This window comes from Zootermopsis nevadensis, unplaced genomic scaffold (assembly GCF_977971745.1).
Source record: "Zootermopsis nevadensis isolate Lab colony 2312 unplaced genomic scaffold, Znev_1.0 Znev_ptg000081l, whole genome shotgun sequence".
NCBI lineage: Eukaryota > Metazoa > Arthropoda > Insecta > Blattodea > Termopsidae > Zootermopsis > Zootermopsis nevadensis.
This window is the reverse complement of record NW_028259212.1, coordinates 201,123-226,459: the sequence shown is the minus strand read 5'-3', so window position 1 is coordinate 226,459 and position 25,337 is coordinate 201,123. Positions and strand designations below refer to the sequence as shown.

General features: G+C 37.3%; 1 protein-coding gene across 4 annotated transcripts in view; it reads left to right on the top strand.

The window, feature by feature from the left end:
• The window catches only part of LOC110839566 (kinesin-like protein KIF21A), a 38,894-nt gene extending 16,627 nt beyond the window's left edge, over positions 1–22,267 (top strand). Inside the window, exons 13-18 of one of the 4 annotated variants that reach the window (XM_087341515.1) lie at positions 677–838; positions 2,457–2,590; positions 4,111–4,350; positions 6,211–6,363; positions 11,169–12,874; positions 17,172–22,267. In XM_087341515.1, coding sequence (XP_087197641.1) covers positions 677–838; positions 2,457–2,590; positions 4,111–4,350; positions 6,211–6,286 — 612 coding nt within the window. In that variant the 3' untranslated portion in view covers positions 6,287–6,363; positions 11,169–12,874; positions 17,172–22,267. Of the gene's footprint in view, positions 1–676; positions 839–2,456; positions 2,591–4,110; positions 4,351–6,210; positions 6,364–6,512; positions 6,984–11,168; positions 12,875–17,171 lie in introns of those variants that run through there. The other 3 variants (XM_087341517.1, XM_087341514.1, XM_087341516.1) reach the window with 3 other exon arrangements.
• The last annotated feature ends 3,070 nt before the right edge of the window (positions 22,268–25,337 follow it).

Sequence of the window (25,337 nt, the reverse complement as noted above, 5' to 3'; positions counted from 1 at the left end):
GATACCATCTCTTTTTTAAATAGAATTATTTTTAATCTAGAATTACTGCCAGATTTGAGACGTTTACACAACACATTCATTTTTGATGAACTGTTACTGAGATGTCACCACATAAACTATGAGAGACAGATGCATCAGTACATATTTAAATTGAAAATTTTATCTTTGAACAAAGGTTACAGTTAATAACTATTAAAAATGGTGACCACTGTCATAATTAGTACTTCACTGCTTAGTGTATAGCCTATTAAACATGATATACATTTTGTTTGAATCTTTTTTTTGTGTTAAAATGAGAGAATGCACACATATACTTATGTATGTGTGAATGTGTGCATATATATGTATGTGTGTGTATTTATCACATGGATGGACATGTTAGTCCAGTGACTGTAACTGCTATAACTGTAACGTGGGCATGTGAAAAACGATTCCTTTCTTTCCTTCAGTCACTGTTTCTCTGATTGTAAGATCTTTATTCTTTCTTAGTAAATGTTTATATTGATATGAATTATTTCCTCATGTACTGTTTACCCTAGTGCCACGTTTTCAGAATATGAAGTTACATTTCTGGAGGAAGGAAGATTTGCATCTTTCCAGATCTGTGACCACACATTCTGTTCAACGTGGTTTTATAGCTGTTACGATTGTGTTCATACTGACATGAAACTTGCAGGAGAACTTGGATACTCTGGATGTAGCAAGCTTGGTACAAGGCCTGACAGAGATGGACTCAAGATACCTGATTGAGAAACTGTGTAACATGGCTATCAACCAAAGTTTCTTGGCTGCACAGAAAGAACTTGCTGTCAAAGAGATGGAAGCCAAGCCAAACGAGGTAGTGTATTAACTTTTAACTCTTTACGTGGCACACTGGGTGGACGATTAATTATTCTGTTGTTAGCAGAATAAATATATTAAAAGACGCTTTAACTTCGGATTTCCAAGTTCTTTTAATTTAAGTACTGCTATAGAGATACTAATAGCACCCAGAAAGAACACTTGGCACGAAGTCAAACAAAGGTCGTACGAGCTGGACAGACAAGTCTTAGCATGATGTCAAGCTGTGGGTAAGGAAAGTTGATACATTTATTACCAGTCGTATTTACTTCGTCATGCTTGTTACATCCACCAGCCGTGGTTTTGATACATGTATATTTTCCAATTTACTTGTGAATTTTGAAATGCATCGTATAGAATGCAGTGAATTATTACTGTGTTCAGTAGTGTGTCGGCTGTGGTCATTATAGCAGAGAGCAATGAAGTTCACAGCAGTCAAAAAGGAAGAGTAGAGTATCAGTGTTCATCTAAATATAAATGTGATTGGAATATTATTTTTTATCTCCAGACATGCAGCATATCATCCAAGTACATGGATGACTATAAGAATAAATAAATATGGTTTTAGATAGAAGAAAGATTTTAAGGAGAATTTCTTTAACGTTTATACTGCACAACAGTTTTGTGCTCCATCTTATCAAAACTGGTTTGCCATTGAGTACACAATGATTAAAGCTAGATGGGTCTACACCACACACACACACACAGCAAATGTTGTCTTGGACTTCACACAAGACACTTTCAGTCCACATGTGATTTCCCATGGACATCCTGCTTGCCATGTATGTGGACAGAAGTGGCCACCCAGTAGCCTGGATATACACCCCTTTGACTTTTTCTTTTGGAGTTACCTTAAGGAAAAACTGTTTGAAAGAACAGCTTTGATAATGCAATGCAGGGCTGTGGACATTCAGATGTGTGGCGAAATTATGGAGGATTTGTATTGTCAAATGTAGCCATACATGTTTTGGAGGATACATAATAGAATGTTGGTCATACTGAGCATATGATCCATAAAGGATGAATCTGTTTGTGTGTTTATATGTACAGTTATATGGATATTACAGCTTTTATTTAATGTTTTAATCAGGTATCATTTTATGTGCTACCTTGTACACTTTATGGTGTTCATGAGCATTGGTGCTTCCAATGTGAGAAGTGAAGGTGGGTACTTACTGTCTCCATCATCAGGGCAGTGAGTAAGCTGCATGTGAGATTGGGTTTGAGGTGTAGGAACCAGTCAGTGAAGGCAGAACCTCGGCCAGACCAGCGGGGACGTGGGTGAGCATTGACGATGGCGAGGTAGCCAACAGCAGGGCCAGATTACAGCTTCCTGATCATCCTGATGATACAGGCAGCAAATACATCAGAGACATTGGTAAACTTCTACCACGCTACACAGCGCTACAACCCAGAAGGCGGTCGTCTTTGTACCTGCTGCCATTAGAGCGTGAAATTGTACTTCTATTGTTTATGTAACCATTTTCAAGTTGTGTTCTAAAATTTTTTAAAAGAACTGGTTTGAGCTCAGATATGTGATCTTAAGTTGTATCTGTCATGAAGGTTTTTATAATTTTCTGTTCCTCTAACACTGGTTTTTGTCTGCATGTTGCCAGCTCAAACAGGAGAATAGCACACAGCAGCAGCTACTGGAGCATCTGTTGAATGAGCGTGCTGATAATGACAACATTGCAGTATTATCATCAGATAGTTCTGCAAAGTCTTCAAGGTCTAACTCTCCTACAGACACGTAAGCAATTTCTTATACAGTATTAAAGTTTTGCATGGACTTCATCTTTAAATTGGCACATGAAAATAATATTACAGTCACCTTCTGAGATACTGTCCCTCCTTCAGAATCTGTTCTGGAAGTTTCATTTCAGAGAAACAAACTGTTCCTGTCTTCAGGGCTCCATCTCCTTGCCTTCCAAGATAGAAGAACACAGAATCTAAGCAAAGATTTGAATAATGATTATTTAGAGAAATCTGCTATGTTTTATTTTATTAGAAGCATGTGAAACCTTGAAGATATCCATCTTCTGGGTTATTGCCCTGATGACGGAGGCAGTATGACCTCTGAAACGTTGGTTAGCATCGACCAGACTACACAGCGCAATAACCCAGAAGACGGATATCTTCATACTCACCGCTGTGAGAACCTCAAGTCTTACATGTGAAACCTTTGTTGTGTCTGTGGTATTGTATGAACAAAACAACATTTCTTGTTGAGACAGAGGCAACTTTTTTCTCAAATGGAAAAGGGATTAATGAAGGTTATGCAATTATATCTCCATGTTATTTGGATGTGGGTTCAGATTCTACCTAAGAGTTGGAAGTTTTTGCTTTTTTATCTGTGCTTATCATCTCCCAGTAATCCAGAAGTAATATAAAATTCACTATTCCATTAACTACATCCTCTCACCTGCAGTATGCTGTACTTAATTGAAGTGTTTGAAAAGATATTTAAAAAATTGGGATCCAAGCCATAAGGAGTAAATATGGTGGGAAAGCTAGTGAGGTAATGCTCGAGGGGAGGAAAATCCCTAAAGGGTGGCCAAACTTTAATGGGATGAAGGCCAATTGGGAAAGAGCCCTGCTGGGACAAACCCCAGGGTGGAACCCCCAGGGAGATATAAGTACAAGCCCCTGGGTTCACTTCACCCCTTGTGGATACTTTGGTGGGGGGAGGGGGGGTTAGCCTTGCATGGGGTTAGTTGAAAGATCAGACAGATGTGCATGTTCCTATAAGGTGTTCTTCGTTTTACACTGAAGTGTGAGAAACACCAAAAAGTGATGAATACAAGGAAAATATTCCACATTCAAAAATAACTCTTGGTAAATAATTTATTCTTTTGTCTCAGATAATATGAAATAGCCTTTAATGCTTTATTAGTAGCTCATGATAGCAGCAAGATTATTTATTTTATGATTTGTATTTAATTCCATTATTGTCTCTCCAAGTGATTTTTTGATGTGTATAGTTATATATATATATATATGTACTATTTCACAGTTAACTTTAAAAAAGCTAATCTGTGCTCCAAGCAGCAAATAATTTGAAAAGGTAAAGGTGAAGCGCACACTAAAGTTTATTTTAAACTTTTTTTGGTTTCCCCATCGAGTATCAGTAGACATTGTTGGTGTATTCTTAGGCCTGTTTGTTACAAGTTATGTATATCCTTCTGATATGTCATAATGTAATGTTAAGTGACTTTGCCTAAGTCACTTTCAGTTGTACATAATATTGTTTAATGTTTTTTGTGTCCGCAGCTCTAATGATAATGCGCAACGAATGAGTGTTACAATACCGCACAAGATTCGACGCTTAACGGCATTACCAGAGGAACTGCTGTATCCCATTATTTCATTAACCACCAACCAGGACCGGCTGACTTGCACAGAATTACTTGGCACCACAGCCATTCGAGAGGAGATGACAGACTCAAATTTGATGCCACCGCCATTAGCTGGTGGCATTGTGAGGGTGCCCAGTGCACCAGGTGCTCTCAAGTATGTGAATCTTTAGCTTATTCTAATATTTTTGTGATATAAATTGCAGCTAAAATATCAGTCTTCATAATACAGGGTGTTGCACCCTTGTCACAAGTCCCTGTTTGCTTCAGAAATGTGTTTTCCTCCAGTTAAATCTGGTTCAGATGTTGGCAGACAAAGAAATGCATGCCTTTTGGTAGAATGTTAATGTCTTAACCCTTTGCATGAGCTCTGAGACAGTACTTGCAAATTTCCCAGTTATCAACAAGGCCAGGTCATCAGTGCAGCCTTGTGCACTGACCCTCCCTCTTGAGCCATGCAAGATGTCCATCCCTCACCAGGGTGCACAGTAGTGAGGACGAACCCCTCCCCTACAGACACCCTCAACCAATAACTCATTCGGGCTGTCACAGTTTTCTAGCTTCCAAGCGTCCATTTTATTACAGCCCAGTCCACCCCCTGCTGTTTACTTACCTTGTACATTGAAATGTGGTATTGTCAAATGGACCCTCTGTCCAGAAATATTTCCAGAGTGCTAAGCCCACCCTTGAGTGCCCTCTCAGTCTTGTAAAGAAGACTGAAGAGCTGTCTCTACGGACCTGCCGGTGTGGTATGCATGTTGTTGGGAGCACAATGGTTATTCCACCAAGGCTCTGTATTTTATATATCTATCCATGAGCCCTTTCATTGTTTTCAAGAGGAAAAGCTTGAAACTGATATGATGAAAATATTTTGCCTGAACATAACTCAAATGCCCAGGTTTAGGTATCATTACCAGTGACGTCCTCTGGGCCCTCTCGTGAGATAGACAAGAAGACGGCTTCCTCCCCTTGAGACTTAGAGTCATATGGAGTCTCCCAGCACATCTTCTGTTCTTATATGAATGTTGCAATGGGTTCTCCAAACCATATGCCTGCCCATTCACTATCAGGTTGTGTTCCTCAAAGAAGGCTGTGTGTCCCTCTTCCTAGCATCCTTTAAATATGCAGTCGGACCCCTCTTGCTCTTCCTTGCTGCCATTGAAAAGACATTTATGCCAACTTTCAAGTTTCTTATATTTTTCACCACTTCCAGCTTAGTAAAAGTTAAATTTGGATGTACAGACAGCCTTCCATTGCCTGTTTAATTTGGGAATTATCCATCCATTTTCATAAAATGAAGAATTCAACATTCTTTGTCATTAAATAAGAGTCATGTGAACAAGACAGCAGCATTAGTCTGGAGCATGTATGTTAACCATATTTTTGTTGTTATTAGGCTGAGATGTGTGTTTGGTGTGAAGTCAGCAGTACTGTTAATTTTTTCCTAGCCAATACCTGAAATGTCCTGTCTTTACTGTCTCCAAAATTTCAATATTTGTGGTATTATCAGTCCTATTACATATCAAATTTTCCATGTCTTGAATTAAATATGTGCATTTTAGGAAATATACTTTTTTGGAACCTTCTGAAATTATACACACACTAACCTTCTAACTACTCTAAGAGAGAGAGAGTTTGGTAATTTTGATTGCTTGCAGTGTGTCTACGCGTGTTAGCCTTGGACATTACCATGATAAATCTTTAATATTTCCATGTGGTATTGACCAATTTTATGCATTTTTATTTAAACAGCTGTTTACTTCCTTAGTACTTGTTATGTGAATAGCTACATGGTATAGCTGAAAGTGAAGATATAGATAGCTCCCTTTCTTTGCGGTACGAGTTCTGCAGCAACATGTTCAGTTGTTACCTGATGTTGGTGTTGTGCTTGGGCTACACACACATATTTGACTTGTAGGGTTTTTTTCCAAAGTTTAGAGTTGGAAGGAATGATTCTTGTGCTTCATTCAGTAATTTTTGATGAAAGTTGAAATACTATAACCTTGTGTCATTTCAGCAGAACACTAGTAGCCAGTAGGCCAGATCAGCTGAAACCATCACCAGTGGCAGCACGCAAAGTGTATGACCGATAGGAATCAATCTCTCCCCGTCTTGGTCGACGCAACATGAATCTTGTGCAGGGCAACCTCTTGGGCAAGCCAGGGTCCATGTGAGTAAAATTAAAACCTTGTCACTGGTGCGAAATTACCTTCTTTTCCAGTTGAATTGGTGGATTCCATCTTAATTTCTTGTTAGTTTTAAATTCTACTGTGTAGCTGAGCAGGAATGCTTTATTTCATGTTGATTTTTATGTTGTAGATGATGAACTCTCAACTTTTTATGGGTGTTTCTAGCTGCATACTAAAAGATGGTTGTCTCTATAGTAGTCTTTGATGTTACGATATTGAAGTTTGTAATCAACGTGATAATGCTGGTTAGCCTTATTATATGCAACACTGATAATGACTCAAAACCTTGTTATAGCCGTGTTTTAATTTTGGACAGATCATAGTGAGTGGTAGTGGAGATTGGAATTACTGAAATTGTCACAATGCTGTGAATTTCTTCAGAGGGACTTGGACTGACCTGTTTTATTTTTGTGTAGGGTCACATGTCAGAACCCCAAAATTAGGATTTTCATGCTAAATGAATGTAGACACGTGCCCCTTACAGTCAGCTTGCTAATGTAGTCCAAGCTTATCCTTTGCAATTGAAAAGTTTGGAATATGTCAGTGTACAGAATGAAATCACGTTGTAAAATTAGGTAATAAAGTTCATAATTGAAGTTATTATAGAGACCTATTTTTTTGTTGGTTCCTTTCTTGGGTCTCCAGAGGATTGTTATAACTTGGAAGGCCTGTATTATAATTTGTTTAGATACACACTCATTGAAAACCAGAATAGAAAATGTAATACCTTAAAGAAAGTTCTGTCTGCATTGATTTGTTATAACGTGTCCAGAATATACACAAAAGTTGTTATGAGTGTTCTGACCTTAAGATTTTCAGGTGGGAAATGGGAGGAAGGTGTAAAATATGAAATTTCTATGACTGATACAGAAATTATCTTCTCAAGTGACCATCTGTTTTGATAAGTGATTAAACCTCAATGTTTTGGAAGCTGCGTCTTTGCAGGCTGAGATGCACACAGCCGGTCACTCAGTCTCCAGAAAGTTGTATAAGAGGCAAATGTCTCATCACACAACGAAGAATCAGAACCCTTACCTCGTTCCCTGTCGCGAAATAAGCACCCACTACTTTACTCTCCCCTTTTAAAATAAGAAATCCTCACGTTACTTTCATGCTAAAAATTAAATTCTGGCTTATGGTGAACTGCTCAGTCATTGATCATCCATTACTAATCTTTGATCCTCTCTTTCTCTGTTTAATACCTGTAAGTAATGAGAAAAATAATCATTCTGAGTCCCCCCCCCAATATGGGCACCATCTTACTTTAAACACTAGAATATTCCGATGTTTTCATAGTTATGTAGCAACCAGGTAGATTATTGCACAGAATAGAAGCCGCTGTGATAAATTGTTTCCTTCCTTTCTTGATTTCTTATTGAAATATTTACGCAAAAGACATTAAGTTTCAAATATTATTTAAAATTTGGTATGCAACTATTCTTTTCATTATACATATTGCATTATTGTCAGTCCTGCTCTGAGGGACCCCTTTTCCTTCTGCTTTGATCTTTCCCACATAAATGCTTATCTGTTGTTTCGAAGCATTAATAAATACTCTGTCATGACGTTTGAATGTTATTGCACCAGAAGGCATGCTGATTTGAAGATTATTGTTATGGTCACACTTTCAAGTCATTGTGTGTGTTTATGTAGGATTATTTTTGCATTTCACGTCGGTGTTTTTAACCAATAACTATTTGTAATACATGTGTAAAAATTGAAATCTCATGCTATAATAATTAAAATACCGAATAATAAGTAGTTTTCCGTGTGGCTGTCATCCATGAAATTCAACATACCTGGATTTGATATTTTAAAATTACATTTTTTTGTGAAGGAACTTAAAGGAAATGAACATCTTGGCACAGCTGAATACTAGCACATACATTTGGATTTGCACAATTTCACTTGTGCTCTCTCGCTCTCTCTCTCTGACATATCATATATACTTAAATCTTAGTGTCTGACCAGTCCAGAGCCAAAATTTTGTAAAACAGCAGAGATGAAGTTGCTAAGAAGACAGCACAGACTCCATTGTTAAATGTTAAAATCCGGGTCACTTTAGCTATAAAGATAACTGGCCAATTCAGTCATAAGTTTCTTGAATCAACGGATGTCGGTGACAGTGCCTAATTTGTATCTTGTGTACATCATCATGAGCGATGATATCAAGGATAGCTTTTATGAAGAATTGGAATCAGTATTTGATACATTTGGCAAGTATCACATGAAAATTCTGCTAGGAGATTTCAATGCAAAAATTGGGAGGGAGGATATCTTCAAACCCACAATAGGCAGCGAGAGTCTCCATGCACTTAGTAATGATAACGGTCTTAGAGCAGTAACCTTCGCTACGTCAAAAGATTTAATTGTAAAAAGTACAAAATTTCCACACCGTGATGTTCATAAATACACTTGGACTTCTCCAGATGGCAGAACACACAATCAAATAGATCATGTTTTAGTAGATAAGAGAAGGCAGACAAATGTAATTGATGTGAGATCATTCAGAGGAGCAGATTGCGACACTGATCATTATCTGGTGGTAGCAAAAGTGAGGGAGCGGCTTTCAGTAAGTAGACGAACTAAACAAAATTGTGACACAGAAAGATTTGATTTGAAAAAATTAAGTGAGGGAGAGGCAAAGGAACAATATCAAGTTGAAATTTCGAATAGGTTTCAAATTTTAGAGGCAAATGAGGATAATGAAAGTGTGGACATCAACAGGGAGTGGGAAAATGTCAGAAACTGCATCAAAATTTCAGCAAAAGAGAAACTAGGATACTACAGGAGAAAGCAAAATAAACCGTGGTTTGATGAAGAATGTTCAAAATTAATAGATCGAAGGAAGCAAACAAAATTTCAATGTTTGCAGAACCCAAACAAAACAAATGCGGATAATCTATGTAACGTGAGACGTGAGGCTAGTAGAACCTTTAGGACTAAGAAAAGGGAATACCTGAAGGGCAAAATTGCTGAACTTGAGACAAATAATAAGGAAAAAAACATCAGAGACCTGTACAGAGGCATTAATAACTTTAAGAAAGGATATCAACCCCAGACCAATTTGGTAAAGGATGATAGTGGCAAGTTGCTTGCAGATCCAATAAAAATTGTGAATAGGTGGAAAAATTTCTTTAGCGAGCTCTTAAATGTTCATGATACTGGTGATATTAGACAGATTAAAATGCATACAGCTGAACTGTTGGTGCCAGAACCTAGCTTAGATGAAGTGGAACTAGCCATTGGGAAGTTGAAAAGTTATAAATCTCCAGGAATTGACCAGATTCCGGCCGAATTAATTAAAGCAGGTGGCAAAGGGTTGCATATGAGGATCCATAAGCTTATTCAGTTAATTTGGGATAAGGAAGAGATGCCACAACAGTGGAAGGAATCCATAATTATTCCTATTCATAAGAAGGGGGACAAGACTGAGTGTGGTAATTACCGAGGAATATCGCTGCTATCAACCTCATACAAAATTCTATCCAACATTCTTTTGGCAAGGTTAACCCCATATGCGAATGAAATTATTGGGGATCATCAGTGTGGGTTCAGACGAAACAGATCAACGATTGATCAGATCTTTTGCATTCGTCAGATACTAGAGAAAAAATGGGAGTTCGGTGGGACCGTACATCAGTTATTTATAGATTTCAAAAAAGCCTATGACTCTGTGAAGAGAGAAGTGCTATATAATATTCTTATTGAATTTGGTATACCAAAGAAGCTAGTGGGTCTAATAAAAATGTGCTTAAATGAAACCTGTAGCAAAATTCGAGTAGGTAAATATGTATCTGAGACATTCCTCATCAAGAACGGTCTAAAACAAGGAGATGCTTTGTCTCCCTTGCTCTTTAACTTTGCGCTAGAATACGCCATCAGGAAGGTCCAAGGTAGGCAGGAGGGTTTGCAATTGAATGGGACACATCAGCTATTGGCATATGCTGATGATGTTAATTTATTGGGGGACGATATAAATACAATAAAGAGGAACGCAGAAGTTTTACTAGAGGCTGGTAGACAAGTGGGGCTGGAAGTAAATTCAGAAAAAACTAAGTACATGTTAGTATCTCGTCATCAGAAGACAGGCGGGCAAAATTATCTTAGGGTGGCTAATAAATCCTTTGAAAGGGTTACAAAGTTCAAATATTTGGGAACAACAATAACAAATCAAAATGATACTTGTGAGGAAGTTAGGAGGAGACTAAATTCCGGAAATGCTTGCTACTTCTCAATCCAAAATATTTTGTCTTCCCGTCTGATTTCTAAGAACCTGAAAATTAAAGTATACAAAACAATAATCTTGCCTGTTGTTTTGTATGGGTGCGAAACATGGTCTCTCACTCAGAGGGAGGAACACAGATTGCAGGTGTTTGAGAATCGGGTGTTGAGGAGGATATTTGGGCCTAAGAGGGAAGACGATGGGGCGTGGAGAAAACTGCACAATGACGAGCTTAAAAATCTGTACTGCTCCCCCAGTATTGTGAGGGTGATTAAGTCGAGAAGAGTGAGATGGGCGGGACATGTAGCGCGCATGGATGGGACAAGAGGTGTGCACCGGGTACTGGTTGGGAAACCTGAAGGGAAGAGACCGCTGGGGAGACCTAGACGTAGATGGGAGGATAATCTCAGGCGGGATCTATGGGAGATAGGAGTTGAAGGAAACTGGATTTTGTTGGCCCAGGACAGGGTCCGGTGGAGGGCTTTGGTTAATTCGGTGATGAACCTTCGGGTTCGGTAAGCCATCTAGTTAGTTAGTTAGTACATCATCATGGTTCAGCAGGCATGGCAGAAGAGTTTTTACTTCGCTTTGCTTCCTGTTACCCACTCCCAAAGCCAATGAAGATTGTCAGGTGGTACAGAACTGAACTGGAAATCATTCCTCCATTGATGGTGCATCATCTGTTTTCGCTGCACCATTTGTGAGATGTAGAAAAAAACTTGCCTATGGCAGAAGTCTGAAGTTAACGTGGTTGGTTTTTTGTGTCAAGAGCGTGATGCAGGATATTTCAGCTTGCTGCCAATGAGATGTTTTCACATTTAGTTTAGTTTATAAAGTAATGTTACAAATTAATGTAATTTAGGTGCAATTTGCAAAGATAATGCTGCAATAAATTATATTACTGTTCAACACAAAAAATCTTAATTTCCATCAGCTTTGATGGTACATAGGTTGTTATGCAATATAATATTCCCATTGGCCAATATTCTGTTATTTGCATTTATGACACTGCATAATTTTCACTTTGTGCATTAAACCATGGCCTTGCAAAACCTGACCTATGTCCAGTTTCAGTATGGCCTGCAAGAGCTCATAATTCATATTAATGTATTGAATATCTTGTGTCTATATTTTGTTTTCTTGTTCTGGTCATGAAGTTCTTCAAGTTATGCAAAAGGCTTAGATGTGTGGCACTCACAGGAAATACACCAAATGTTTATGAAGAAGTTCTTTTTTGAGACTTTGTCATGATGTGGTCCTCTGTAGAAGACGAGGAAGATACGTTATAATTCCATTCTCAAGAATATTTTTTTAAGCTCATCATTTAGGGATTTTAAATATAAGTTCTTGTCAGATGTAATCTTCTCTCTTAAAGATTCTAGTAATTAATATGAAATAAAACTGTTGCATGAATATGTAATTACTCTATCTGGCAGTTTGCTACTGTTTGTACAATTCAGAATTTAAGAAGATTTTCGCACAACTAACAAGAGGAGGAAGAACAGTTCCAATTATTATTTATATTCATACAGAAGAAATGGGCAAAATCTTTACAAATATCTTTGAAACTTATTGTTATAGATAACACTACAAATGCAGATATTTAAGGATAACAGATTTTTGTTTTGAAATTAACAATGCCCGTCAGATGAGCAGGCCTGTGATAAGCTTGTGGGTAAGAAAACCTGATAAATTCAAACACATGTTAAGTTTTCCCTCTGTAACACTGCAGGCATTCTGCTGGTGATAAAGGAAAACGCATCTCAAGTCCATCAGAAATGTGATTTGAAATCATTATCCAGTTCAGATGTGCTGTCAGTATCATACCATATTGATCAGAAGATTCTCCATTGTTTCTGAGTCATGAAGGGAAATTGGAATTATGAGCTATCAGTGTGTACTTGTTAAGAACATTTGCTTGTTTTCCTGCTGGCAGATAACAATGTTTTTGGTTTTCCACCACTTTATTTGAAAACATCAAGTTTTTTGGTGCAGAACCATCAGTTCCTGAACTATTGCCACCATATAGGTCTGAAGTCACGCATTTGTCTTGTCCTTCAGCCAATTATTGAACAGTGTCTGTATGAGTTGGTATGACGTAGAAATTTAGACGATACATATGTTCTCATAGATCTGATATCTTAACATACATAACACCGAGGAAGCTATTTTAAATCTTGTTTGTCCGTATCATGTGATCCTTCCATATGGCACGTCCATTTCCTTGAGAAACAGCCGACAGCTGAGAGGCCAGCATCTTGTGCCAGGTGATTGGTTTCATTTTAAATCTGTGTAATATTTTTGTGCATGTTTTCAAATTTTCATTTTTCTTGCAGATCTGCATCTGTGTTGCTGTCGTTCATGTTGGCTTTACTAATTTATACTTGTTATGCAGTTTGTTGAATCTTTAGAGTTGCTTTTAATCATGACTACACTGAGTACGTGAAGCACAAAATTTGCCATAGAAAATTCTACATTGGAGAAAAGAAGGGCTTGTTATCAGTGTATTCATATTTTAATATCTGCTATAAGTGTCACCTCTAAGTAAAGTAATTTAGCATTCTGTTACAATGGGTGTCATAGGTGTAAAGTATAACCGTAATGTTACTATAAAACAAAGCCACAAATATGTTTAATTTTATAATTTTAACAGCTTTCATGGCAGCTGAATGCGATGAAGTCTTCTTAGGAGATCAGGCATGTGAGAATGTGATTAATATCCAATGTTTTAGAGGCTTCCTATTCTTCTATTATCAGGGTTGATATGATGGCCTATTGTATTTGTACTTACAGCTCTTAGAGCCCAGTGTCCTTGTCCTTATCTTAGAGTACTACAGCAGCGATACAGTGACAGGAGTTTGGAACTCGGTCATCTCGTAATCTCTGTTTCTTAATCTGTACAATTTCGGATGATTGGTGCCATTGCTTCTTCCCTCTACTTCTCTTAAATGGTCAGTAGCTGTATTCCATGATTGACTTTGAGTGAATTTGATGTCTGTTTAAATCATTGGAGCGTGACCATGTCTTGATGGCCTCCTTCACAAAGGAATCCATGTAGCTAATACAATGGTGCCCTTGAAATTGTTACAATCCATAGCCTCCGTGCTGTTGTCCAGTTGGTACAGACATGTCCTTTTGCATGGTTCTTGCACCGTGTCTCAGTGGCTCAGTCCATCTCTGCAATGTAAACTTACCACATGTACATGGAATGCAGTATGTGCCTGGGGCATTGAGGTATAGATTATCTTTTACCAGTTTCAACAGATATACATTATTTTGGTTTAAATATGTACAGTTCTTTAAGAATAACCATGCCAAAAGCATGCAGATCTTGTCAGAAGTGCCCTGCATATATTGTGGTTATGCCTGCCAGCTTCTCCAACTGTAAATAAGGTCTCTTTATGGAAATGAGGGCACAGTATTTGTCTGATTTTAAGGTGAGACATCCTTTTGTAATATTATAAATTAAAATACCGTTGCCATCTGCACAACAAATGTGCTTGCATTGTAATGAGTCTCAATTTCTTGCTTGTTCTTTACAAAGATGGATTTATTAAACACTCAATTGTAATTAATACGAACTTCTTCTTGACTGCATTCAAAGCAACTGAAGGAATATCACTCGAAATTATCGTTCTCCAGTAGTTACTTTTCATGTCTTTCAGTTTGTCGGTCTCTAAATCACATTTGTTCTCTTGACCACTGCTCGTATTTACATACCTCACATCGTTCTTCTGTCTTTGTCTGTTTCTGGTAGCTATTTGATTCACGTTGCACCTCACACTTAGGTTGTTGTTCTTACAACAAATATACCCTGTCCCTCAACTACGCTCGCCTTTTATAAGTGCATATAAGTTCTGGTCTGTCCTAGAGGCCTGTGGAACCTTCCACTTGCCAGTTGATAAGAAGGAAGGCTTCTAGTTATTCTCTTGTGTTCCACATTGTGTTACTACATTTTGCAGTGCAGTTTTAATAGATTTACGAGCTCGGTAAGGGCAGGCTGGTTTTAATGTATGGGTTCATCCCTCAATACAGTTTTGCTAAAATGGCTTTTCTGCTTCTTTCTCCATTGTCTTGAATGAGAAATGTGCTGGATTGATTTGGTGATAAGCATTAATCTCTTTGAAACTTGTTTTCCCAGGCTGTGGTATAAATGTAATTTTCATTTGTCTCCGGGCCCTATGAATATATCGATATGCCAGACAGGCTCTGAGAATATGTAAGACAACTGTGAGTCTAGATGCGCTGTCCCATGCTCCAAAAGTGAAATTATAGTTTAATATTTCCTGCCAGTTAAATTGGTGAAAATGTCCTTATTGCCATTATCATGCACTAGTTACCCTACAGTGTACTGAATTTGAAAGACATTTGTAGCTCAGAGTAAGTTCTTGAAAGAACAATTACAGTAAACTTTGTCCATCGTGGTGTTCTGGTGTACGATACCATGTGTACGTGGAGGTAGTATCAACAGTTTAGAGGAGCTTATCGTTGGGGAAGTTTGTTATCTAACCTAGAAGTCCACCATGGAACCATGGACATATTTGCTGCAATGACAGTCTCATGTCTCATTATGTGAACTGTGTGTAGACATACTGATCTGTGGTTGGGATGGACGTCTTGGTAAGGAGGGTATTAGTTCCTTTGACAAGGTAAGGGACTTGCATTTTTCAAATGAAACTTAGCACAGAGCATGCATAGTTGGGCAGTTCATTGTCTGTCAGCAGAATGCATTTGCATCTTTTCGTCAGTGGAACAAGCTGTACATGACAGGCCAAGGAACAATTAGCATTAATAACAGGTAACAGTTCTGTATAGCTTTACCTCAGTTTTGCTTTTGTTTTGATGTGCTTGAATACCAAGGCCACAGTGGAAGTACCGAAGTCTGGGACTTTTCTGTTGTTTAACTTGTGTTGTTCATGTAACAGTTGTATTTTGCTATTATTTATGTTGTACTGATACAAGAGTTTTATTTCATGTTACTATCTTATATGCCATGTGTAGAATCAGTAATCTCATAAGAGAAGTGGCACATGTGGCATCTGGTTACTGAGATATGAGATAGGTTTGCCCAAATTGTAGTACAATTGTTATGAAGATACACTATCTATAGAAGACAGTGCAATAAAACAGGGAAACGTTTTCCAATGCTGGCTTTTTATGTAGCTTCTTTGGTTTTATTTATGTTACCATATTTTTAGATAATATTCTTCAAGTGTATAGAATTGATGGTTAAGCAGTCTTGCTTTGTTTTCTTTTAAGACTGGTATAGCCATTTGTGTTACATGTAAAAAGTTAAGCTTTATGCATAGGAAATAATGAAATTGTTGGCAATAATGTAAGACTTACAATTTTTCATAAAATCCACATAGAGATGATATAAATATTACCACATATATCACTTAACAAGAATTAAACACTATTACTGCTTTTATAATGGCAACTCAGGATGCATTTAAGATAATAACTCAAGGACCAAAATAGCTTTTAGAATTAGTGCAGTGTTGTGTCATTTTGTCTTATTTTTAATTTTGTGTTCCTGCAGTTCATGGGCATGTGAGTGCTGTGTATTTACTTGCATCTTTTATATACTAATATTTTTGGTTCCATCATTGTTGTTTGTGTATATGTTTACAATGAAACAATTAAAAGGGTGTAAATTTATCAAGTGTGTTTTAAGTTATATATTATTAATCTTTGAATGTGAAATTTTTACTTGAAAATAAGGTGAAAACCCATGTGAGTCTAGTTTCTCAGTTGAATTTGTGTTACATACTCAAACCACCCCCCCACCCCTGGAAAGGAAACTGTTCATTATAAGAAAATATGTGTGCCTGCCATCCTTAAGATCTGTGACTTGAGCTTCAAAAATATGCCAATTTTAAAAATATATATAGCATTTAATTCAGGTAATCTAGTAATTTGTCGGCAAGTAGTATAAGATTCGTTAAGTATTCTTCAACTGAATCAACTTGCAGTTCACATTCTCGTAATGTGCACACAACTGAGGAAAGTGTATTCCGTACCGGAATACACAATATCCTCGTGTGTTCTCTGCAACATGCATTTAGAGGAATTAAATTTGTTCAATAATTTCTACTTTGTCCGCCAGGCTACAGCATCTCATTGTCTACCTCATGACTTCCATCATTCTGTTATCACTGATGCTCGTAGAATATTCAAAAATATGATTTTGAGGTCATACAGAATAGCACAACCTCCACATCAAATTTCATCCCAATCCATCCAATGGTTCTGTGGTAGAATCGACTGGATGGGCAGACAGACAGAGTCAACCCATAATGTGTTCTCCCTATGCACTTCATGCAAAGAGCACATAATAACTTATAATTATGTATTTCTTATAGTTATTTTTGTGAGTTTCACAGTTGTGTAATAATGCCTATTGATTAGGAGAGTGTGGTGAAGTGTATTTAAAGATGAGATTGAATTGATGCTATTACTAAGACAGATAATGAATGCTTAACATGTATGTTTCTAACCAGGTTGAGAATCTCATTACTGATGTAAATTTTGTACAAACATAACAGCGTGTTTTCCTTTCAGTGATTGTGCCATCCGTTTCTGGAAGCTTTGCAGCCACGATGACATATCTCCGGATGCCGGTGATGACATCTGAAACCCTGCTAACTTTCAGAGACTAATCTGGTGTCCATCGCCTTACAGTCAACATCACAGCATCATCGTGTGTGCAGCATTTCATGAGGTGACTTGTCTCATACTGATCTCACATTGTTGCTGCATGCAAGAAACCAAGAAGTCCATTGTGATGTGTTGTGAACAAAAGATTTTTTGGGACCACATTAATACTCATTATGTTCCACTGTTACCTTCTGAAAAATTTTAAAAGTTAGAAACAACTGCAAGGTTGTGTGATTTGGATTATATTAATTTTGTAACTAAAACACAAATATTCTCTTTTAGATGATTTTAATAACTGTAACATACCGTTTTAATTGTTATTTTTAAATTTTAGCATCTATATTATAGAATTACTAATAAAATAATTTTATTTGTATAGAATGCTGATAATTCATATGCAGAAGTCCATAACAATACTTTATATTATTTGTATAGATGCGCTAGACTAAGAGTGATACTCTGGTCCTCCAGGTTGGGGGTTGGGTGTAGGGCTAACAACCTTTCACCTTTAAAAAAATATGTGTTACGAAAAAATCAACCAAGCCTCGGATCAGGACGGACTCTTTGGCACGACCACAGCAATTGAAAAAGGACATGAGATTTGGTACTTGGAACATTAGGAGCCTCTATAGGGCTGGGGCACTGAAATCAGTGTGTAGGGAATTAGGGAATTATAAGTTAGACTTAGTGGCAGTGCAGGAAGTGCGATGGGAGGGGGAGGGCACGATCCCAGTGGACAATTTTACATTTTTCTATGGAAAGGGGAATGACAATCATCAGCTAGGGACGGGTTTTTTTGTTCATAGCAGAATTAGGGCAGCAGTTAAGAGAGTAGAATTTGTTAGTGACAGGTTGTCTTACGTAATTTTGGAAGGACGTTGGTGCGACATCATTGTCCTTAATGTTCATGCCCCAACTGAAGACAAAAGCGATGATATCAAGGATAGCTTTTATGAAGAATTGGAATCAGTATTTGATACATTTGGCAAGTATCACATGAAAATTCTGCTAGGAGATTTCAATGCAAAAATTGGGAGGGAGGATATCTTCAAACCCACAATAGGCAGCGAGAGTCTCCATGCACTTAGTAATGATAACGGTGTTAGAGCAGTAACCTTTGCTACGTCAAAAGATTTAATTATAAAAAGTACAAAATTTCCACACCGTGATGTTCATAAATACACTTGGACTTCTCCAGATGGCAGAACACACAATCAAATAGATCATGTTTTAGTAGATAAGAGAAGGCAGACAAATGTAATTGATGTGAGATCATTCAGAGGAGCAGATTGCGACACTGATCATTATCTGGTGGTAGCAAAAGTGAGGGAGCGGCTTTCAGTAAGCAGACGAACTAAACAAAATTTTGACACAGAAAGATTTGATTTGAAAAAATTAAGTGAGGGAGAGGCAAAGGAACAATATCAAGTTGAAATTTCGAATAGGTTTCAAATTTTAGAGACAAATGAGGATAATGAAAGTGTGGACATCAACAGGGAGTGGGAAAATGTCAGAAACTGCATCAACATTTCAGCAAAAGAGAAACTAGGATACTACAGGAGAAAGCAAAATAAACCGTGGTTTGATGAAGAATGTTCAAAATTAATAGATCGAAGGAAGCAAACAAAATTTCAATGTTTGCAGAACCCAAACAAAACAAATGCGAATAATCTATGTAACGTGAGACGTGAGGCTAGTAGAACCTTTAGGACTAAGAAAAGGGAATACCTGAAGGGCAAAATTGCTGAACTTGAGACAAATAATAAGGGAAAAAAACATCAGAGACCTGTACAGAGGCATTAATAACTTTAAGAAAGGATATCAACCCCAGACCAATTTGGTAGAGGATGATAGTGGCAATTTGCTTGCAGATCCAATAAAAATTGTGAATAGGTGGAAAAATTTCTTTAGCGAGCTCTTAAATGTTCATGATACTGGTGATATTAGACAGATTAAAATGCATACAGCTGAACTGTTGGTGCCAGAACCTAGCTTAGATGAAGTGGAACTAGCCATTGGGAAGTTGAAAAGTTATAAATCTCCAGGAATTGATCAGATTCTGGCCGAATTAATTAAAGCAGGTGGCAAAGGGTTGCATATGAGGATCCATAAGCTTATTCAGTTAATTTGGGATAAGGAAGAGATGCCACAACAATGGAAGGAATCCATAATTATTCCTATTCATAAGAAGGGGGACAAGACTGAGTGTGGTAATTACCGAGGAATTTCGCTGCTATCAACCTCATACAAAATTCTATCCAACATTCTTTTGGCAAGATTAACCCCATATGCGAATGAAATTATTGGGGATCATCAGTGTGGGTTCAGACGAAACAGATCAACGATTGATCAGATCTTTTGCATTCGTCAGATACTAGAGAAAAAATGGGAGTTCAGTGGGACCGTACATCAGTTATTTATAGATTTCAAAAAAGCCTATGACTCTGTGAAGAGAGAAGTGCTATATAATATTCTTATTGAATTTGGTATACCAAAGAAGCTAGTGGGTCTAATAAAAATGTGCTTAAATGAAACCTGTAGCAAAATTCGAGTAGGTAAATATGTATCTGAGACATTCCTCATCAAGAACGGTCTAAAACAAGGAGATGCTTTGTCTCCCTTGCTCTTTAACTTTGCGCTAGAATACGCCATCAGGAAGGTCCAAGGTAGGCAGGAGGGTTTGCAATTGAATGGGACACATCAGCTATTGGCATATGCTGATGATGTTAATTTATTGGGGGACGATATAAGTACAATAAAGAGGAACGCAGAAGTTTTACTAGAGGCTGGTAGACAAGTAGGGGCTGGAAGTAAATTCAGAAAAAACTAAGTACATGTTAGTATCTCGTAATCAGAAGACAGGCGGGCAAAATTATCTTAGGGTGGCTAATAAATCCTTTGAAAGGGTTACAAAGTTCAAATATTTGGGAACAACAATAACAAATCAAAACGATACTTGTGAGGAAGTTAGGAGGAGACTAAATTCCGGAAATGCTTGCTACTTCTCAGTCCAAAATATTTTGTCTTCCCGTCTGATTTCTAAGAACCTGAAAATTAAAGTATACAAAACAATAATCTTGCCTGTTGTTTTGTATGGGTGCGAAACATGGTCTCTCACTCAGAGGGAGGAACACAGATTGCAGGTGTTTGAGAATCGGGTGTTGAGGAGGATATTTGGGCCTAAGAGGGAAGACGATGGGGCGTGGAGAAAACTGCACAATGACGAGCTTAAAAATCTGTACTGCTCCCCCAGTATTGTGAGGGTGATTAAGTCGAGAAGAGTGAGATGGGCGGGACATGTAGTGCGCATGGATGGGACAAGAGGTGTGCACCGGGTACTGGTTGGGAAACCTGAAGGGAAGAGACCGCTGGGGAGACCTAGACGTAGATGGGAGGATAATCTCAGGCGGGATCTATGGGAGATAGGAGTTGAAGGAAACTGGATTTTGTTGGCCCAGGACAGGGTCCGGTGGAGGGCTTTGGTTAACTCGGTGATGAACCTTCGGGTTCGGTAAGCCATCTAGTTAGTTAGTTAGTTAGTATAGTCTCTAGTTGCAGTTAGTATAATGAAAAAAGTTCAGACATAATTTATATTCCATAACATGGAATTTATTTACATCTCATCTGCTTCAGTCTGGTATAAAGTAAATACATAAATGAGGTGTCTTCATAAAGCTGACACATGTGGCTCTTAACCCATTGGCTTACTGTTGTTCCTTTTGTTTGTGTACCAAAATTAGTATTTATTTTTTAAATTGTGAACATGGGTACCTTCCCCAGAACATAATTTGTTTTCTTTCAAAGAAAAGTATTTTTTTATCTGTCTTACCTTTTACGGAAAAAAGCTTGCATTATATCTGTGTATTTCAGTTGATGAATTATACATGGGTCTTCCATTTTCATAAGTTGGTGCTGGTGAACAAAGATGTGGCATTATACAAACAGTTTTAAAATTATTGCAGTAGAATGCGGTGGTTACATGTAACACCATTTTTATAAACAAGAATAAATCACTTTTAATGTTCATGCAGCTACAAAAAAATAGTAATATAGTGGGCAAATAAATTTTGCAAGAATTAATGTCAAGACGGTAGCTTTAAAGAAGTATGAATTCTGTTTTTAAGACCAATCAAACAAATGTTTTGAACCAAATTATTTTTTAGTGCTAGGCAGCCTACATTTCTTGAATTGAGCATAAATCTCTAAGTATTTTAATATAAGGAAAAATATCTGGATTTGTTTGAGCATTAAAATACTAGAATCAGAGGTTTCTGGATGCTGTGGGTCAAACTAACTTCTCTTAAGGTTGGCTGTGACTTGCAGGCTGTCCATATAGAAAACTTTGGTTTGAATAAATTGAGGTGACATGTCCCACTGAAGAATTATTTGAGCCATACCATAGAAAGGAAATGTCTAGCCATTCTGAGAACAGTGACCTCATAACTTCTTTTTATTTTCTTTTGTTTTAATGAAAAGAAATATCGCTGAGTAGACCATGTTGGCCTTGGGAAAAATAATTTGGAGGATAAAGCACTCATGCACATACCAAGTTAATTTTGTCCAAGTAATATTTCATTTAAATGAGACCATTTTGTTCACGTAGCAGAGTGGAAATGATGTTACATTGTAAACTTATATCGTTCATTCTTGCTTGTGGGCGTTCACAACACTTTGGTTTCCAGAAATGAAGTGCCTCTCCGAATAATAAAGGTTCTGGGTGAGGTTACTGACAGTTAACTGAACTTAATGAGGTTCAAGTTGGTTGTGCCTTGTGAGAGAATTGTGATATTTATACCATACCTTGTGTTTATGTGCTGTGTTAATATATTGCAGTCTTAAATACCTCAGACATATTATAAATAATAGATCTGTTTCAAGTCTGATTTTATTATTGAGTAATATGATTTTGGAAGCTTTTGTCATTTATTTAACTTCCTATATTAGCATACAAGACATACTTGTTTTATTGTAGTAAATATTAAATCATTTTTAAGTGTTCAGATTTTGATTTTAATCACGTAGGTTATTAATCTCCATCATCTGCTTAGATTGTGTGGCCTCAAGTGACTTTGGTAAAAATTTTATGAGGTTAATTAGGAAATATCTACACAGAAGAAATAGTAGTTGATTTCAAGGCTTTGTCCTAAATATGCCTGAAAATACCGGGGAAGACTAAAAATACGACAGAAGAGCCCCAGCATAGCAGGATAGATTTCTTTTTTGTGTGTCCATAATATGAATTCTTAGAAGTTAGGATTTCAGGTTCCAGTGATGGATTGTAAGTTTCAAAGTTTTGGCAATAGATTGTTATACTTTAATTGGCTTTGTGCATGCTATATATTAATTTAGAGTGTCAAATTATATTAATAACCATTACACAAAAAATTTTGAATTTTAATAATAAATTAAATAGTTTTTGGCTAAATTGGGATGATGAAAATGTCTGTTTGAAGATCACATACAAATTTTCATGTAATAGAAATCAGATGTTGCTCAGTTACATGAAAATTTCTTTATTTTTATCATGGAAGTATGTATTTATTAATTTCAAAGAATTTGAATTGAAGATAAAAATAAAAAGAGATTTACATTAATGCATACTACATGGCAACAGTTGAGTGGGTGATTTATGAACGCTACTTATATTTTCAGTGCTTTTAAGGGCAAATGTAAGTTTTTAACATTAGCTTAATTTTCTGTGGAAAGGCCTGATTTACAAGTTAGGATTGTTGTAAATTGGCTTCTAATAATGAAACTCATGTGATTGATTAGCGTCAAGACACGATGTTTGCGACATGACGCAAAGAAAGGAGCACAGTTGAAACGAATGAGATTATGTAAACCGCCGCACACCGGTCTGAGTCATGATACTGACGTCAGCTTCATGCTGCAGACACGTTGAGCAAGACTCGGCATGTTCCTTTTCTGTGCGTCAAGACTGAGACATCTGTACTCAAGGAACAGCACAGTGTACGTTATCGACATGAGTGAAGAGTAAACAAATATTAAAATAGTGCAGACGGTTGAGAAACTCTCCGAAGAAGTTCCTTACAGGATTCTGGGGGACATTCGATAATAAGACTGGAATTTCACCGGATCGTTTAACAAGTCGCGCGCTAAAACATACGCACCATGCTGAGCACACGACTCATTAAAGTCATGAATCCACTTCCTTTTCCATCTTTTACGTAATTTAAGCCACATGTACAATAAAATATCTTCCTCACTGGACGACGTCATGTCATCAACTAGAGAAGATGTGATAAGACGCAGATACGTGCTACTTAGGTGTGCGGACTCGAGTCTGAATCACGAATGAAGCAAGACTGCGTCTTTTGTCTCATGTCTTGACGCAGTTGGTGTGCGGCCGCCCTTAGACCTCCGTAAGTCGTTTTAATGCCTGCTTGAAAGTGTACAATAAATTAACCCTCAGTTTCGTGATGGCAAAATTTTCGAAACGAAAAGAATTTGGTTTACCTACAAGAATACGTGATCTATCTAAACCAAACACTGGCCGTGACGTCCTGCTTAACTCATTTAGGTCATACATCATTTAATATATTCTTTGTCTCACCTGTTGCCGAACCACGGTGATCATTTGCTGCTGACGGGTTTGTTACTCTGTGAGATTATAGCAGCCGACATTTAAAATTTGTATAAGCTCATAATACTGTCTTCACGTACTCTAACGCAGTGCAGTTATTATAACTCCGATATATGATCGTATTAAACCTATCTTAACAAGTAATCGTATTCAGTATTTCATGAAGAGAGATGAATACGAATACAGTATTTAATTTTTAAAGTGGATGTGTGGAAACAGAAACGAAACGAAAGACTGTTCACTCAACATGGGACTATCGTGTGCAAACGCCTCTATACGACACTTCAGAGAAAGTTCTAATACTTGGGAACTCCTCTGCGTCGTTGAAATGATTCAAGGGTAAGTGACTTTAAAATGTTCTGGGGTTTGTGGCTGTATGTGATGTTATAACCGCCTCCATTTAAATTTTGCTACAGCTCGAATACAGTCTTTCTTCAATTTAACACAGCACAGTTATTATGAATAGAATTTATTTACATTTCACACATCCTCCATGGGCCCAAGCCGAGGATATAGAAGATGTCATAGCACAACTTACAGTACTTGTCTCTAATACAGATAGTGTCTCCTATCTCACTCCTACTCCGCAGAGGAATTTATCTCAACCAAAAATTCTCAGTTACTATAAATAAAGTAAACAATAGTGGTTATGCTTTCTTGTGTATTTATTTTTGTAATAATGCTACAGCTGACTGTAAATTACTGTTATAACTATATAATTTGTATTTATATTAGAAACAATTATTGTATTTGTGCTGTGATATGTTTTACACTCTTGTCTTAGGCCTATGACTGATCTGTTGGAATGTACCTAAATTATATTCTAGTCAACATTTAACATTTCCACAGTATCTGAAATTCAAGGCAAAAGGGGCAGTCAGGGCAGACTTCTGGTCTGCTTCCATTGATGTGAGTACCACTGGTACTTCTGTAGAAGAGGGGTGTCAAATTTTTATGTCTTAGCTACAGGCAAAGGGCTGTGAGCCCATTCTCTATCTGTATGATATGGAGTACACACCTCAAGAGAATTTTAAAAAAATTAGTGGCATAGAAGTGAGACATAACATAAATTCTTATAGCTTTGTTCAATTTTGGGTCCGCAGTAGAAATCAGGTCCATGATGAAATTAAGAGTAGAACACATTCGGGGACCGCTTGTTTTTATTCAATTCAAAAACTGTTGTCATCTTGTTTATTATCCTAAACACTAAAGATCAGGATTTATAAAATAATAATTTTGCCTGTTGTCTTGTATGGTTGTGAAACATGGACTCTTACCTCGAAGGAAAAACGTAGATTACAAGTGTTTGAAGCCAGAATGCTCAGGATGATATTTGGACCCAGGAGGAAGAAATAAGTGGGCAATTTAGAATATTACTTAGCGAGGAGCTGCATGAATTGTACAGGTCACCCAGAATAGTGAAATCTAGGAGGTTCTGATGGGCTGGACATGGAGCACGCAAGGGG